The sequence below is a fragment of the Sciurus carolinensis genome, chromosome 9 (genome assembly GCF_902686445.1).
Source record: "Sciurus carolinensis chromosome 9, mSciCar1.2, whole genome shotgun sequence".
In the NCBI taxonomy this organism is placed as follows: Eukaryota; Metazoa; Chordata; class Mammalia; order Rodentia; family Sciuridae; genus Sciurus; species Sciurus carolinensis.
In genome coordinates this window covers 119,356,170-119,374,134 of record NC_062221.1, presented here as the reverse complement: position 1 = coordinate 119,374,134, position 17,965 = coordinate 119,356,170, and the positions used below count along the sequence as shown (strand labels likewise).

Below are 17,965 nucleotides of genomic sequence, written 5' to 3'. Positions count from 1 at the left end.
ACCATCAAATTAGAAGGAAAACTGTGAAAAACTCATGGAAGCATTTAAAACACTATTTATTAAGTTTTGTGAAGTTATATTGATAATGCAAGCACAAAATTGACATGAATATTCTGTATTTAAAACGACTTCTTCATATTTCTAAATACTCCATTAGATTAATCTGCTTATCTTTATTCTCCAAATACATGATTTAATCATACTGCTCTATAGTTAGAGGTATTAATTTTCAGGAAGAGTCCACAGAGACATCTCATTTGGATCTTACTACTCTAGTTCCATTCTAATAAATTTGCTGTTAACGTATTAAATGCTTATATTTAGTATCTGCTAGAATTCAAGAATCATATAAGTAACATATTGTCTCTGTTGTATCTCTTAGTATACAAAACACATACTCCTATGTACAGTGGATTTGAAAGAAGAAATCTTGTGAAAATATTAGGGGTATTAATTATTTTCCATATTCTTTATCTGCTTTTTTTTTCCACAGAGGTTATCTAATTAAAAAATGAATTTCCTATCTCTCAATCATTTTTCAACTTATTAAATTGTGTGTTGCTCACTGTGAAATTTATGCAGGTTTAGAAACCAATAGGTGAAGTGGTTTAGAACATACCAAGAGAACAGATGCTCAAGATCCCTTCTGAAAAAGTAATCATTTCAATGCAAGTGAAGAATATCAAGTTAAATGCCATTTTAAACACTTAGTGCCAAATGCTCTTGGAAAAAAACACATTTTTGAATATCAAGAAAAATGTGAATAAAATTGTTTCTTTATAAGATTAGCTATTACTTAACTACATTAACACAACTTATTTAAATAACAGTACCTTGAATGGGACCTTCAGAGCAAGAAGCTTGCAGGTCAGAAAGGTGTACAAGGTAGGAACAAAATATAAGAATATGTAGAATTGTTTGCCACATTGAAGTGGAAGGCATACTACTAAATGATATGCTCAGAGGAAAGAGTGTCAGAATGGCTATATTGGGAAGCACAGGACCTGAGCAGTTGAGGTGGTGGTTTAGGTATCTATATAATTTTCACAGGCAATGTTTATTTGGATAGTATGGATGCAAACTGTGTTAAGTTTTATAGTCTTATCTTCTGATATCTGCTCCTTCTCTTCATCAAGTCACCCAAATTATCTGCTTCAGGTTATCCTTCAAAAATGTGAAAAGGTATCATTATATATTTGATTAATTATAAAAACAACTCCAAGAATGAGCAATGCTTTTCTTATAACTCAGAACAGAAAAATTACCATTATAAAAGTTCTTTTGGTTTTAAAAATTGTTATTAAAACAGTGCTCACTATGAAAATTTTAGTAACTCTCAAATAGTATAGCAATAGTTTATCAATTATAATTATTTTTTAATTAATGCAATCAATCATTTCCATTATGACAGAGAAAACAGAAACTAGTAAGTTTTGGAGTTAGAAGGGTAGAAACTGGCAATGAAGAGGGGGGAAACAGAAGAAAAAGGAATTGGGTAGGGATAAATATTTGGGGGAGAAACAAAACTGTTGGATAAATGGGAAGAAAACTAAGACCCTATTGGAAGATAGAGATTTACCAAAGATAAAATTGATAACTGTTAAATTTTAATCTAAGACTCAGCCATATCAAGTGGACGATGTCATATCAACTATGTGAAAGTTAATTTACTGATAACCATTATGTGAACTTGAGTCTTTCTTATTTCACTAATCTCATGATTAACAACTTAATTATTTGGATCTATATGACTTTCAAACATACTTCTCAGAAAAGCCATATTCCAACCCACATTTACAGAAATCAAATAAATGCAAAGACAACTTTAAATATTAATTTGTTTTAAAATAAACTATGTTTGTATATATAAATACATATATACACATATACACTCATACACACACACACACACACACACACACACACACATATCCCTGAATGTCTGAAATGTTACTTACATTTTCAGACCATAATTGGCTCCAAATCAATGTAGTGTCACTCAGGGAAACATTTTTGTTTTGATGCTACCTGGGGCTACTACCAGCAGTACAGTGAATAGGAGGCAGGAGTATGAAATATTCTGTATTGGTTGATAAACTTTAGATCCTCAATATGACACCTCCCAAGATGCAACTACTGTGCCTTTCAGATACACATTGCCAGTGACAACCGTGCAAATGATAAAAGTGATCACACCAACAGTTCAAGAAACACATTGTTTAGTTAACTCTATCCTCAGATTAGAAATCCTTTCTTAAAGAGGTCATTAGATAGATTTCTAAATGATGAGGCAATTTTTTTTTCATTTTGCTTGGTGGTATTTTATTAAAAGATTTACTTTATTGCTAAAACAGGAGACAGATTCAGCTGATTGGCGTATTGCTACTTTTACTGTTTCAAGTTTCTTCACATTTGTGAATGTGGATATAAAGCCACCTTTTTAGAAACATCATCTATATGGAGAAGGTCAACATACTAAGAATAAAGGAGTATGAAGAAAAAAAATCTTGTATTCTGATTATTTTTCTAGGATACTATCCTACCCCTGGATTATCTAACAAATGAACTTATTTAATTCCAGAAAAACAAAATCTTCTTAAATTATTACCTTCAGATATGTTTTCTATTGCCTAGAATTCAAATGTACATTATAACAAATAAATAGTCTATATGAACTTGAAGAGTAAAGTTTACATAAAATCCACTTTTAAGGAATAAGATATTATTTTGAGGAATAAGATATCCTTGAAGGAATAAGTTTTGGGGCAAATATATAATACTATTTCTTGAATTTGTATTAAATGCATGCAGAAAGATACATACTATGGAAAGTGGTGTTCTTAGTTTCTGAACTATACTTTTAGATAGCTGGAAATGTGAACAAAGGTGAAAAACATCTCAGCATTCCTAAATTATACCTGATGTTTTAATAAAAAGCACTAACAAGAGATAAAGAAAAGATACAGTGTAAAGCAGTAAATATTTCTATGCTCAATTGAAAACAAGAAGTCTGTTTTCACTGAATGTCACATTTGTGCTATTTTCCATGATCAACCTATTAGAAAAGATAATCAAATATAACTTTAATTTTAAGTAAAAATTATATACATAAAATATATGACATATTCTTACAACTAGTTATTGCATTTTAATGTTCTTCAGTAGATGTGACTGGAGTTCTTTACACATTTCAGAATACACCCGTATATTACATCATCAGTTCTTCTGGGTGCAATTGTAAGTTGGCTATAATGTGCATGGAAGGCCTCTTCTTCCAGTACAATTAATTAACTTAGTGCAAGCCAATGTTCCTTAGAGAGAGAATCTCTGCCTTCCATATAACTTCCAAATGAACAAATAAGAATGTTCAAGGGACCTGGCCTAAGTGGCAAGACACTCTGAGATACCAATGGTGCTTTAAGAGTTGTCTCGGTGTTGAGGGATGAAACCTTCATAGCAGAGTACACAACAGACACTTGGCTGCCCATCACTGCCAGCAGGAAATTTAGACGAAGAACTGTCTTGTGAAGGGAATATTGATATTAAATTGAAAAGACTGAAATGAAAAGTAAAAGTAAATATTGAAGTATGGCATTCACTTCAAATTCCACCTATATCACTTTTCAAAAAGACATTATTACCCTATGTACATGTATGATTACACAAATGGTATGACTACATTGTGCACAACCATAGAAAGGAAATGATGTACCCCATTTGTGTACAATGAATCAAAATGCAGTCTGTAAAAATAAAATAATCTACATGTTTAAATTTAGAAGAGCAATATTATAATTTAGAATATTGTGGATCGTAGGAAAAAATTGACATTTTTTCCAGATGCCATTAAGAAGCACACTTTATAACCCATAAGTGGCCTTTGGTATCATTTTCAGTCAAAGTGGAAAAGTTCACGGGGAAGCTTGTTTTTCGGCTCTCCACAGTCAGCAGACATCACTCTAATTCTCCCATATCTGTCAATAGAACTCAAGCCACTCTGACCTTCACTTACTAGCGAGAGTTAATTAAATTTGAGGAAAACAATTCCCTTTTCCTAAAGTTTACTGTGCTAAATGTTAAGGACAAAGGAATCTGATTGTCTGATTACAATAAGTTATTCTGAGGTGGGATTTGCTAATAATTCTACCTAAAGTATAAATAATGGACAAGAGGACACCACCCAAAGTTGCAACTATCAAGTGGAATCGGAAGTTAAAATATACTACAAAACTTGTCATAAAAATAAAGAAAATGATATGTTCTTTCTGATATGTTGCCAGTTCATATTTCACAACAAGAATTAGAAGATGCAATCTAGGAGATTATTTTGGAGCTCCATGTTTATATTTCAACAAAGAGGGAAAAGTAACAATTTATAATGATGATGTTCAGGAATGAAAAATTAACACTTATCATTGTAATCGAATATACATTCTTTCCTGATCTATGAAGTTAGTGTGACTCAGTACAATTGGAAACAACTGATACAAAATAATAATAAGGTACTTACACTTCTATATTTCACAATGTATTCCAAAATAGGGGCCCCTCCATCATCCTGCTTGGTGATGCTGAGTTTAAAACTCTTCCCACTGCTTGGCTGTCCATGTATGGATGGAGGACTTGGTTCACCTAGATACACAATACAATGTTTCTTCATTTGCACACATGCCACATACCTAGAGAAACTGCATTTTAATAAAACGAATGCAGTCATATTTTCAAATATGTGATATTATACTGGATTTTGCACTGGATATTTGCTCTTGGTTGTGATGTGACCTTGGTCTGATTTACTTATCCAAGAACCTTCAACATTCAGAAATCTGGAATTAGCATGTCAAAATTTTGACAGAACATATTATTTATATTGATGTGCAAATGCTGGAGGACAGTATTACATTATTTAAATGTACAACTTTATTTCTCTTCTTATTAATACTATGCAATACTATGTAATTCATTAATGTAAATTTACATTGTAAAATTAGTTATCTACTTTCATCAGCATTGTGATTCCTAAATGTAAATTTGAACCAAGTTTGTGGTTTCCAATTCTTTGGAGTGTCTTTTTCAGTATTGTACTTTTTCTAGCTTCATCGATATACTTGCCTTTGATACTATTCTTTGCATACACTTGGCATAACAAGTTACCTTTATTTCTAATGTGATGTTTCTAACCTTTAGCAAATAAGTGACTTCTTGTAGAAAAGGTTAGGTCACAGCTGGGCATGGTTACTCACAACTGTAAACCCAGCAATTTGGGAGGCTGAGAGAGGAGGATAGCAAGTTCAAGGCCATCCTCAGCAACTTTGCGAGGTTTAAGCAACTAGCAATTTAGCAAGGCTCTACCTCAAAATAAAAAATACAAAGGGCCGAGAAGCAGCTCAGTACCCTGGGTTCAATCCCCAGTGCCAAAAACAAACAACAACAACAAAAATAGAAGGAAATAAGTCATTAAAGCAATATCACAACCAGATATGTTGGCATGTTGGCCTGGAAATAAGTAGTAAAATACCTACATGTATTATAGGTATATTGCAATAGAATTGAGGAATTTCAGAATGGATTTCCCAAAAGTTAACTAAATTAGCAGGTAGGAATAATGACACAACATAATTTATATGCAAGAAATAGAATATTTTGACTAAATGAATTGAAAGACCTATAAAGATGAGTGCAATAATTTATTAAAAGTAGTTTTGTGGGGAAATCAAAATTTTATGAAATGAATTTTAAATCTCAGGTTGTTTAGTATAATTTCTAAATTGGAATTAAGAATTTCCACTTTGTATAGCATAAATTCATTTAATAGGATTATTATAATAATTTTAATAATAGCATCTGGAATAGTTACAAAGCAGAAATTATATTTTCAGAAGTGACTATTTTACATATTATTTTAAATATTGATGCATACATTTAGCCTTTTAAATAGAGCAAATTTGTGATTTCATTTCAATTGATACTTCCTTTGAAAAATAAAATTCAGAACAAATGTAATATTGGTTGTATTGGAAAGAAATACACTAATGTTTTTTGTTTGTGATTATAATAGAATATTCATGCCAAAATAATAATATCAATCAGTAACAGTATATAGCTTTGGCATATTTAAGTATTTTCATTTATTTTTTCATTTGAACTTCAAAAAGTTTCTGAGAAGCAGTTAAATATGTATTGATTTTTAAAAAATCCAATGTACCAACTATCAAATTATTCACAGTATTTGGGAGAGATTGGCAATTCAGTGACAAAATACAAGTTTTGTAATTTAAAAGGGAGAGAGAAAAATAAAAAAAATATTTGGAAGGTAGTGATTCATGGTTTTAACATTCAGGCAAGTGTTTTAAGGCCAAACAAAATGTACCTGCCTGAATGTAGGAGGAAAAATTAAAATTGGAGAGGTTATCCAGAGTTCATTGGAAGAGATCATGTCTTGATTGTGAACTGATTTACAGTGACCCTGGGTTTCACTAGAAGTAAAGAAATCAAAACAGACTGCAGAGTTTTATAGAGAAGGGAAACTATCCTTCAACCTTTAGATGGAGAGGGCTTTGGGGCACCAGTGGAGGAGGGGTGAGGCAGGGGGCAGGGAAAGCTGTGTCTGGAGGGAAGGTAGGAAGGTGGGACGTTGAACCAATTTAACAAGAAAAATAACAGATGGATTCCGGTAATAGATAGGAGGTAGGATTAGGAGAAGAGATGTATGTGTTGGGAGTCATTTTGGTGAAAAAACAATAAGCTATTAAAAAGAAATGATTATAAGACCCGTGTGACTCTACAAAATATACAACCAGAAGAATGAAAAGTTGTATTTCATTTATGTATGATGTGTCAAAGTGCATTCTAATGACAAGTATAACAAATTAGAACAATTAAACATTTTTTAAAATATTATATTACATTTACATATAAAATATTTTATTACACTTATTTTCCAAACTGTTAAAAAATAATGTGACATTCATGAAAAAAAGGAAGGAAGAAAGAAAAGAAGGAAGAAAGGAAAGAAGGAAGGAAGGAAGGAAGGAAGAAAGGAAGGAAGGGAGAAAGAAAATAGCACTGGGAATGAAGGGAAGGAAATTCACCTGATAGATTTTATGAGAATCAATAGAAAATTCTTAATCAAAGTTAAGATAAGAATGTATCAAAAAAATTAAGGGTAAAAATTTATTTAGACCAATTTGGCTGTCCTAATATATGTCTAAAATAAGGAGGTGTATGCATTTATTTTATAAAGGTGTTCATTTTGCCATGTTTAATAAGGTTTTTCTCATACAACTTCACATAAACTAAATCGATGTATAATACTTCAAAACAGGATAGTTATGATGAAAAGGTTTCAGTAGTTATTTTTCTATTGTTACTTTGGTAACTGATTAACTTAATGCTTCTTTTTTCTAACACTTAAGGTCTACATAATTTGTGGGATAAAGGCAATAGTCACGCCTCAACAAAAGAACAGAATATTGGATATGTTAAACATTTCCCACTATCTCACATAATAAAGTCTGAATTTTAAAATCCAATTAGTCAATCTATGAATAGAAAATTTCCTGATAATGAATTTTAGGTTGTGTATTTCAGTGCTCCTTTTATTTTTTGCCTACATTTAAACAAAGTTATATTTATAACACAGAGATGCCACCATCTTTAGAAATGACTTAAACAGAGGCATAATTTTTTTCCCAAAGTGTTAAAACATCTTCCTGTATTTAAAGAGCCCGCTGAAATTGCAAATGAGGAAAATGGCAACAGAGGGCAAAACAGAGATGATTACTTACGAACTGGCAATGTCTGGAAGATTTCTATTTTACTGTAATCTCCTTGACCTTTTCCATTTACAGCTGCAACCCTGATTTCATAAGTTGTATTTGGTTCCAGGTTGCTCAAAACAACCATTGCTGGAAGAAAAGAAAAATATATATATATATATATATATACCTATGTTCAATGCATTTCAATAAGGAAAACAGATCAGCTTATTACAATGCTGAATGAATAATTTCACTGTAGAACTTTCTGTGAACTACCTGAAAAAATAAGAAAGTCATATTAGAAGACAATAATTCACAAAGTTCTCCTCTTCACTTCTATTTTAACTTTCTGATCCCAAGCATTTAACATTAGAAGAAAAAATTAAGTTCCTTTTTGTGATACATACTCTCAGAAAATAAAAAATAAAGCTGCCACACTACCCCACCAGCCCCAGATTCAACATGACACAAGTAAAGAGGAAGAACCTGCAAAGACCAAGTGAAGTAAAGGTGATTTAATAGATAATGTTGAATGCATCTGTGGATTTCAAAATATTACACCTTCACAGGTTCCTCTGATGGAGCTCACAAAATTATATCGATGTCCATATCTTTAACAACTTTTGCTAGAGAGCAAAAATTTTATGAGTGTAAATGGACATGTCTTGATGACAATCAAAAGGAAGTCATGTCTGCTTTACACAACAGAATTGTCAAATGATCAATTCATAATAGAAGATATGATTCATCACAAAATAAAATATTGAATTATAATTAATCAGTACTGTAATTTCAAGGCTATTGTTTTTTTTTTAAAACTTTGGGTGAAGATGATTTACATTTCACAAAATACCAATATAATAATATATTTTTCTGATGATTACATTATCATTTATATTCACTAGAAGACATTTCCTTTTACAATGTAGGAGGACATTTAATAAATTTGTTTTGATACTTCTTTCTGTTGCATTATTTCCCCCAATATTCCTTATCACTGTGTCTGTTTAGTTTTTCATATTTGTAATTATTAAATCTTTACTGAAGTATTCATTAAAATCTAGAAAAGATAATTTGTTGAATATACAGTAGAGATCTTTTCTTCATCTAAAATACAGAATTAAAATATGTAAATTATTTTATATTCAGTTAAATATTACCTAAAAGCAGAGTCTATGTTTCAACCAGAACTGATTTTTAATTTATTTCATATTAAACAATATACATATTTAAGGGGCACTGAATTTTATTTTGACACATGTATATACTGGTTAGTGTTCAATATAGATAAGCATATCTATAGCCTCAAATATTAACCATTAATTTGTGGCAAAAATATTTGAACTCCCTTCTTCCAGTTTTAACCAAATTTTATTTAATCACATACAGATGATCTAAAATTGACAGGAAGGATAAATTTCCCACTGAAAAATTCAGGTCTGTGTTTCTCAATGTCTTTAACTTACAAGGAAACTGAAACTTCTCTTGAGAGTGAACAACCTGAGAAAGCCTCAGATTATAACACAAAATATCATTGAAGGAAGAGCAATTGGAAAAAACTGATTGTCCCAGATGTTCAGTTGGGTGGAAGCTGCAAGGATAAATGGGAAAATAATGGTTTGAACACAATGATTCCTATAAACTCTTTCAGGAAACCCAACTCCAGTTTGTGATCAGGAATCAATTAATATATAATATGAGTTCCAGAAAAACAAATGTAGTTAGAGTGGAGAGAAGGTGATTGCATGCATGGATCTTGTTATATAAATTATGGAAAACAAGAAGGAATCTAAGTCATATTTTGTATCCTAAATGCTAAGAAGTTGGAATTCTGACATTTATAGGGAAAGTTTCTGCTCAATGTCAGCATAACAAGGAATGCACAAGTAGCAGAGTTATCCCACTCATCAGTTTATAACCAAAGGACTTATAATCAGCATAGTACAGTGACGCAGTCACATCAATGTTTATAGCAGCTCAATTCACAATAACCAAACCATGGAACCAACCTAGATGTCCTTCAACAAAAGAATGAATAAAGAAAATGTGGTACATATACACAATGAACTATTATTCAGTCTTAAAGAAGAATGAAATTATGACATTTGCAGGTACATGGAGGGAGTTGTAGAATATTATGCTAAGTGAAATAATCCAATCCCCCCCAAATCAAATGCCTAATGTTTTCTCTAATATGCAGATGCTAATTGGGGTGGTGAGGAAGAATAGAGGAACTTTGAATTATGCAGAGGGGAGTGAAGGCAGGGGAGGGGATATGGGGTGGGAAAGATAGTAGGATGAATTGGACATTATTACCCTATGTTCATATATGACTACACGATCAGTGTAACTCCTGTATATCGAGAAGAATGAACAGTTATACTCCATTTATGTAGGATGTGTAAAACGCATTCTACTGTCATGTATAACTAATTAGAGCAAAGTAAAAAAGGTAAATTTTATTTTATCAATTTAATTAATAAATAAGTATAAATAAAATTAAAAGTAAGTTGAATAACATATGCTATTCTGCAAAGACCAAAATTTTACAAGAATGTGTTTATTCTTCAAGGCATAAAACGAAAAATATTCCTCTGGATAATCGGTCTGACATCACCGAGCTGTCAGTGTTCAGTGGTACTCATCTTTGATCCAGAGAAGCATGACTTGATGTAACACGGACATATTAAAGAGAAGACTCCAGGATCTCCTCTGACTGCAGGGACTTTTGAAGTAAAACACAACAGTGATGCATGTTTTGACCTCTTGAAAGAAGTCATGGGGCTTTGGGCCTGGTCTCATTAGTGACTGGATTCAACCAACTCATGGCCAGGTTGGTCTGTCAATATTTAAATAAACTTATATTAAGTGTCATAGAAACAAAGGAATAAAACCAAATTTAAAAAAAAAAAGTATAGAAAAAATGATTTACAAATTATGAAATAACCATCACCATGTATCAATAACCTATGAAAGTGGGAATATCTGTAGTCTGTGAGATAATATAATGGGTAGTACCAAAGTTACTAATGTTTGACTATATGTCTAATGACTAAAAACTATGTATAACTGGTAAACATAGTCCCAGTAGTATTCACTTAAAGTATTAATCAACATTTACGTGGACGATCTACAGAGTCTTTGCTACATAAGAATATATGAGAGATTACTGTAGATATAACAATATCGATATGTCAAGTTTCTCCAGATTTCCATAATGTGAAGTTGTAGTTGTAATCATCATTGTAAGGGCATGTAATCAATCATTTCATGGCTACATTGATCAGGGCAATTAGAAATGTTCAAATTCAATGATTTGCCTTGAAAGCAATTCAACTAGAAAACAACAGAATTTGAAGCCCACAATTTTAATTGCAAATAAAATTCCTCATAAATCAGAAGTGTGGAGATCACATACTAGGTGTGGTCTTTTCATCACTTTAAACTAATAATCGAAAATAACCGATTCATCAAAGTATCAGGATAGATTTAGTCTGAGAATAATCAACTTTGGTATTTCCTTCAACGATAAAAACACCCACCCCCCATAAAAGCAATTTCACATTTTACTTGAATTATCTGTCTATTTCTGGCAAAAGTTCTTTCTGGCTGGTTGACTGGTCACTTTCTCCTTTCTCATACATTTCACAGTGGCTATGACAGCCTTAAGTGTCCCACTACCGCTTCCAGGGAAACTACTTATTTACTCTCATAATCGTAGCAGAGTGAATTTGAACTTTTCCTCCCATTCTGTTCTCCACAACAAGATTCCCCTGTTACTAAGTTTCATATCAAAGCAATTTGCAGGGGAGCAGAGCAAACCTGTTATTACAACAGTGGGGTAAAACACTTAACGTTAAGCTGAAGGAGGGGAAGACCTACAGATGATCTTCAAAATTATAGGAGAGAGGTTTGAAAGTAAACCTCTTGATGCAAATTTTACAAAGATCATGGGCAAGGAGTCAGTTTGTTTTTGACTTCTGAGTATAAAGATGTTGGTATAAAAGCCCTTATCTAACGCTCATTAACAGTCTGTGAAAATAAAGATTATTGTGTGAAATAAAAAGAACTCCATAAATGGACTAAATTAAAGAGAAGACAAGGAAAAGATTCCAGGGAGGCCAACCTAGAACTGCAATTTGACTTGACTTTCTTAAATAAGAGGATACATTAAATCATCCCTAGTTAACTGGCATATTACCAAACATAGGCCTTCTGAACACCAAGCTAGGTCCTGAAAGCAAACCACCACTTGAAATACAAAAGACCGTGTACTCTATAATAGATCCTTGCCTCAAATTACCAAGCTTGTTAAGGGAACACTTTCTTTCCCATACAAGAGCACAACAGAACTACAAACTGAGGTGAGGTGTGGGATGGGCTCATTCCCTATAATTTATTAGAAATTCAAACTCAGAAATTAGGTGGAAGTAGAACTAGATTATAAAATAGTAAAAGTTCTTTAATGACAAACTATAATACACATTATAGCTATATTAAGCTAGCATGATTTAGAAATCATAATGGGAATCTTCTGAAATTTATAAACAATCACTAGATTTCATTGTTATGGCACAGGGCTGAACTCTACAAAGTACCTAGTTTTCCACACTAACTTAATATTTTTCTTTGATTTATATATAACTGAGTTTCATAAATAATCTTTGGGTGTAAGTAAAAAATGTATATAAGTAATGATATTTAAATTGGGAAATGACAGCAAAACACAAACTAAATACACTGTTTTTGCAGGCATGGAAATGACACAGGAGAGCAAAAAAGAAATTCTATTCTTTTAAAAGGAATTTGGACTTTATAACAGGGAGCTAATCAAAATAAGTTTCTGTTTGTTTAGATAATATGTTATAAATATCTTCCCTTTGTGAAGTGAAGCAGAGTCTAATAAACATTTATTTACAAACCTTGGAGCAAAAGAAATTACTTATATGGTAACTAATTAGGCTGAGCAAAATTCTAAAGTGATATTAAATTTATTACTTTTCTTTTCCAAGTCTTAAATCCCGGATCACTCCATGGGGATTTCACACCATTCAATGTAAACAGATAAGGTCTCCCTCAAGGTTAAACTGCTATATCCCTCACCTAAAATGGAACTGTTTCTGTTGCCAGAAACTGAAACAATTCTGAGCTATGAGAAATCACAAAGCATAAGTAGAATAGAAATGATCATTTGAAATTACAATTGCTGGAAATTTCAGACGGATCTGAAAACTCAGTGAAGTAAAGTTTCCCAGGGAAGACTCAGTCTTTTCTCCAATAAAATCAAGGAAATACAGTTTTTAATTTTTTTATTTTTAATTTGAAGAAAATGTCACTTTCTGCAAGAAAGTGCAACATTCTTAAATAATAATAAAAGTACTTTTTACTGTTTCTATCCATAGTGTTGAATGTTTTAATACTTTGATTCCAGTTACACATGAAAAAAATGACTTCAGGAATAATCCACTGGTACAGAAAATGTCTAAGATTTCTTTAAGGTTTTATGTATGTAATTGTCTCTGTTGAATAATTTTTCATTTATTTTAGGAATGTAAATTTTCATTTTTGCACAAATTATACTGCATTTCAAATTTCCAATGGTTTTATTCAAGAGAATATGATTCTTCCTTTTTAAAAGCACTTTTAAGACTTGTATGAATCATAATATATAATGTTTATGGTTAAAAACTATTGATATAAATAGCCTATCTAGGTATATCCTTCATTATAAATAAATTATGTAAGTATATATGTTGATAAATAATAGAAATAAATTAATAACTGTTATCTTTGTGACGCTTTTATAAAAAATTTGCTGATGACACTAAAATAATGGTTTAGCACTTCTAAATTTCTAGTACTTACTGTACTGCTTTTTATGATTCTTTTCCATTACAAGTATGTGTAAAATAAATAATTTAACAACTGGGTTTTAACTAAGGTGACATTTTTATATGAAGTACGTATTATTTCTTGAAGTAGAATACCTCTCGTTAAAATCACTTCTATGAAAAGTATGACTTAAAAACACTTTAATCAAACCAAATATGTTTCCTAAAGATCATACATAGAGACTTTTTTCATTTCTAATGGGATATTTCTTAGTGTATATAACATTGTTTAACCAGGAACAGTTAAGTTGATAAATTTTTTCAGGCTCTTGTATGTGGTATACGGTCGAATACTTACTAAAGATTTCCTTTCATAGTCTAAAACAGTAGGTTCTTAAAATTGCTTAGACATTTGTTGATGATTGACTACAACTAGAAAATGAATTTTCACTCATATATCATGAAACCCTTTTTCTGTGACAAGTTGATTTCTTGTTTGGCAGATAGGCACATCTAATTTAAGCATTCATAATACAATGTTCCTTTTCTCTTTTGTGCCTATAAAAGTTCTGAACATACTTTTAGCTGTTAAACTTCCTAAAAACTTCTATGCATCAGTTTTTCTCAATTATTGATCATATCCTATGATTGCATTAGGCTATTCATTGAGAAGCTTTTTAGTATAAAGATCATATGAAGATATGAATTGTATGTAAAGACTGTTGCCAGCTTTCATATAGTCTATGCACTTTAAGTGTAAAATATTAATTCAATAAAGATTTTTTGAATCTGCCAAGTGAAACACTGATCTTAAAGAAACTGGCCAAAGGGCACATTTGTTAAATTGTTAACTATTATCACTCATTCACTTTACTATTTTGCTGCTGAACATTTCCAAGCACATTTTACTTCTTTAAGTAAAACTAACTTGGGGGGAAGAAAATCCACCATTTAAATTCCATTTCAAAGTGCTTCTTTTTATTGAAGTATATTAATTATATAGAATGTTCAATTCCATTGTGGCATATTCATACATACACAAAATGATAATTTGATCAATTTCTTCCTTCAGTACCTTTTACACCCTATTTCCCTCCCTTTCCCTGATTCCCTTCTACTACCTGATGGTCTCTCTTCTGTTTTCATAGTGTTCATTTTTTTAACTCCCTCTATATTTCCACATATGATAGAAAACATAAAAAATATTCTCTAAGTTTGGATTTCACTTAAAATTATAGTTTTCAGTTCCATCCATTTTTCCAGCAAAGGACATAATTTCATTCTCCTTTGTGGCCAAACAAACCTCCCATGAGTTATATTCCACATTTTCTTTATATATTCACCTGCTAATGGACACAGGCTAATTCCATATCTTGGTTATTGTGAATTGTGCTGCTATAAAATAGGTATTCACGTATCTTTAAAATATGCTGCCTTGAATTCTTAAGGATAAATACTAAGGAGTGGTAGAGCTAGATCATATGGTAGTTTCATTCCTAGTCTTACGAGGTTCCTCCATGCTCATTTCCATATTGGTTGTACAAATGCACAATCCCAGGAACAGTGTATGAATTCCTTTTTTTCTGAATCCTACCCAGTATTCATTGTTATTTGCATTCTTCATGATAGTCATTCTAATTGGAGTTAAGATGAAATCTCAATATAGTTTTGATTTGCATTTCCTTGACAGTCACATATATAGAATGTATTTTATATAATTGTTGGGCACTTATACTTCCTTTGAGATGTTTCTGTTAAGTCCATTTGTCTATTCATTGCTTGGGTTGTTTTAATAAGGCTGATTTTGAGTTATTTATATGTTCTAGATAATAATTCTTTGTTGGAATGGTAGCTGGCAAAGATTTTCTCTCATTCCATAAATTTTCTCTTTACTCTGTTAATTTTTCCCTTTGCTGTAAAGAGTCATTTTAATTTTATGCCATCTTATTTATTGATTCTCTAATTTCCATACCTCCACAGATCCTACTCAGGAGGTCTTTCTTTGGATCTCTGTATTGAAGTACACGCCTTATTTTTTCTTCAACGATTGCAAGTATCTCATCTTATACTTGGGTCTTTGATTCATTTTGAGTTGATTTTTGTGCAGTATGTGAGATAGGGATGTGTTTTATTCTTCTTCATTTAAATATCCAGTTTGCCTAGGATCACTTGTTAAAGAGGCTGTCTCTTTTTTTCTATGACGTATGTTTTCAAAACCTTTGTCAAGAATCTGATCATCTGAAGTATTTGGCTTTGTCTCTGTGTCTCCTATTCCATGTGTCTTCTATGTGTTTGTTTACATGCCAGTAGCATGTTGCTTTTGTTATTATGACTCTAGTATAATGTGATGCCTCTTAAGATAACTTTGGCTATTCTGGTTCTTTTTTTTCATATAAATTTTAGATTTTTTTTCCTTCTAGTTCTGAGAAGAATATCATTGGTGTTTTGAGGAGAATAGCATTAAATCTGTAGATCATTTTTGAAAGAAAGTGAATTTTAACGATGATCAATTCTGTCTATTCATGAACAAGGGAAGACTTTTCAGTTTTGGGTGTCTTTAATTTCTTTTACTTATTTTTCAAAACAGTCTCTAACGATCACCTGGATTTCAGTGATGACTACTGTAATATACCCCTTTTTAGCTTCAATTTTATTAATTTGGGCTTTTTTGCCTTTTATTACTTAGTTTAATTGTGTTTATCAACTTTGTTTATCTTTTAAAGTAATTAACTCTCTGTTTCATGAATTCTTAGTATTGTTCTTTTATTTTGTATTGTATTAGGTTCTGCTCTCTTCTTTTACTTTTCTTTCCTTGTCCTGGTTTGAGATGCATAGTTAGGTTATTTATTTGGGATCTTCCTCATTTTTTTTTAAATGTAGGTTCTCATGGATATAAACTTGTCTTTAAAAATGTTTTTACTTTGTCCAAGAAATTCAAACATGTCATATTTATATTCTCATTTGATGACAATAATTACTCAATTTCTCTCCGATTTCTCTGATTGACTACTCATCATTCAAAAGAATATTGTTCAATTCCAAGGTTTTAGATAGTGTTTGTACATTTCTCATGTTCTTTACTTGTAAATTTATCCCATTATGATCTAATGAGACTTAAAAAATTATTTCAACTTTTTGTTTTTGCTAGGACTTGCTTTGGGGCCTAATATGTGATCTATTTTGGAGAAAGTCCCATGAGCAACTAAAAAGAAAATAAATTCAACTCTTTTTAGATGAAATAGTCTGTAGATGTCTCTTGAGTTTGTTTGATCAATATATTTTAACTATGTAATACTTTGTTGATTTGATATCTGGAGGACTTGTGAGGGAGAGAGGTATATTGAAATTACCCGTTGCTATTTTATTGGGGTCAATCTGAAGCCTTTATTATTTATTTTGTGTAGCATTATTTATTTTATGAAATGAGGCATATCAAAGTTCAGAGCAAAAGTATTTACAATTTTTATATCTTGTATTTTGCCTTTTCTAGAATGGGGTGACCTTCTGAGTCTCTTCTGACTAATTTTTCTTGAAGTCTGCTTTTTAGGATGTAAAGTAGTTACTCTTGTTTTTTTTTTTTTTTTTGTTGTTGTTTTTGTTCTAATTAGTTTTCCATGACAATAGAATGCATTTATGCACTTTGATATGTCATACATAAATGGGTTATAATTTCTCATTTTTCTGATTGTACATGTTGTAGAATTACATTGGTTATACAGTCATATATGTACATAAGGTAATAATGTCTGTTTCATTCTGAGAGTAGCTGCTCTCACTTGCTTTTATATTTCATTTGCATGTAATATTATTTTTTATACTGTAATTTTCATTTTTTTGATGTCTTTTTCAATGATGCTGTTTATTTTAGGAAACAGAATTTTATATTTTTAAAAAGTTCAATATGCTAATCTGCACCTTTTATTTGGAGAATTGAGACTATTTACACTGTCATTACATTACTGTCATTTGTTTTATTTCTAAAATTTGATTCAATACTAAATCTCATTTACTTACCTATTCTTCAAATGAGTTTTATTATTTCCAGAGTTTTCTTTATTGTTTTCATCTTCTTCTCTTGTTTAATTCCTTTAAGTATCTTCTGCAGTGCTGGCATAAGGGTCATGACTTTGTAATTTGGTTTATGTTTATTTTGAAAGGTTTTTATTTTTCCTTCAGTTCTGAAGGACAACATTTGCTGGATGTAGTAATCTATGTTTGCAGCAATTTTCTTCCAGAACTTGAAATAAATCCTCCAAGCCCTCTGGGTCTTTAGGATTTCTACTAATATGTGCTATTATTCTGACTTTCTAAGTGACTTGGGTTTTCTCTCATGCAGATTTTCAAATTTTTTTCCATGTTTGGTATTTTTGGCAT

General features: G+C 31.2%; 1 protein-coding gene across 2 annotated transcripts in view; it reads right to left on the bottom strand.

The window, feature by feature from the left end:
* Positions 1-17,965, bottom strand: part of Ncam2 (neural cell adhesion molecule 2) — a 508,956-nt gene that overhangs the window by 65,180 nt on the left and 425,811 nt on the right. For both annotated transcript variants that reach the window (XM_047565378.1, XM_047565377.1), the window contains exons 13-14: positions 7,788-7,907; positions 4,511-4,632 (exon numbers count right to left, since the gene is read on the bottom strand). In XM_047565378.1, coding sequence (XP_047421334.1) covers positions 4,511-4,632; positions 7,788-7,907 — 242 coding nt within the window. The remainder of the gene's footprint in view (positions 1-4,510; positions 4,633-7,787; positions 7,908-17,965) is intronic.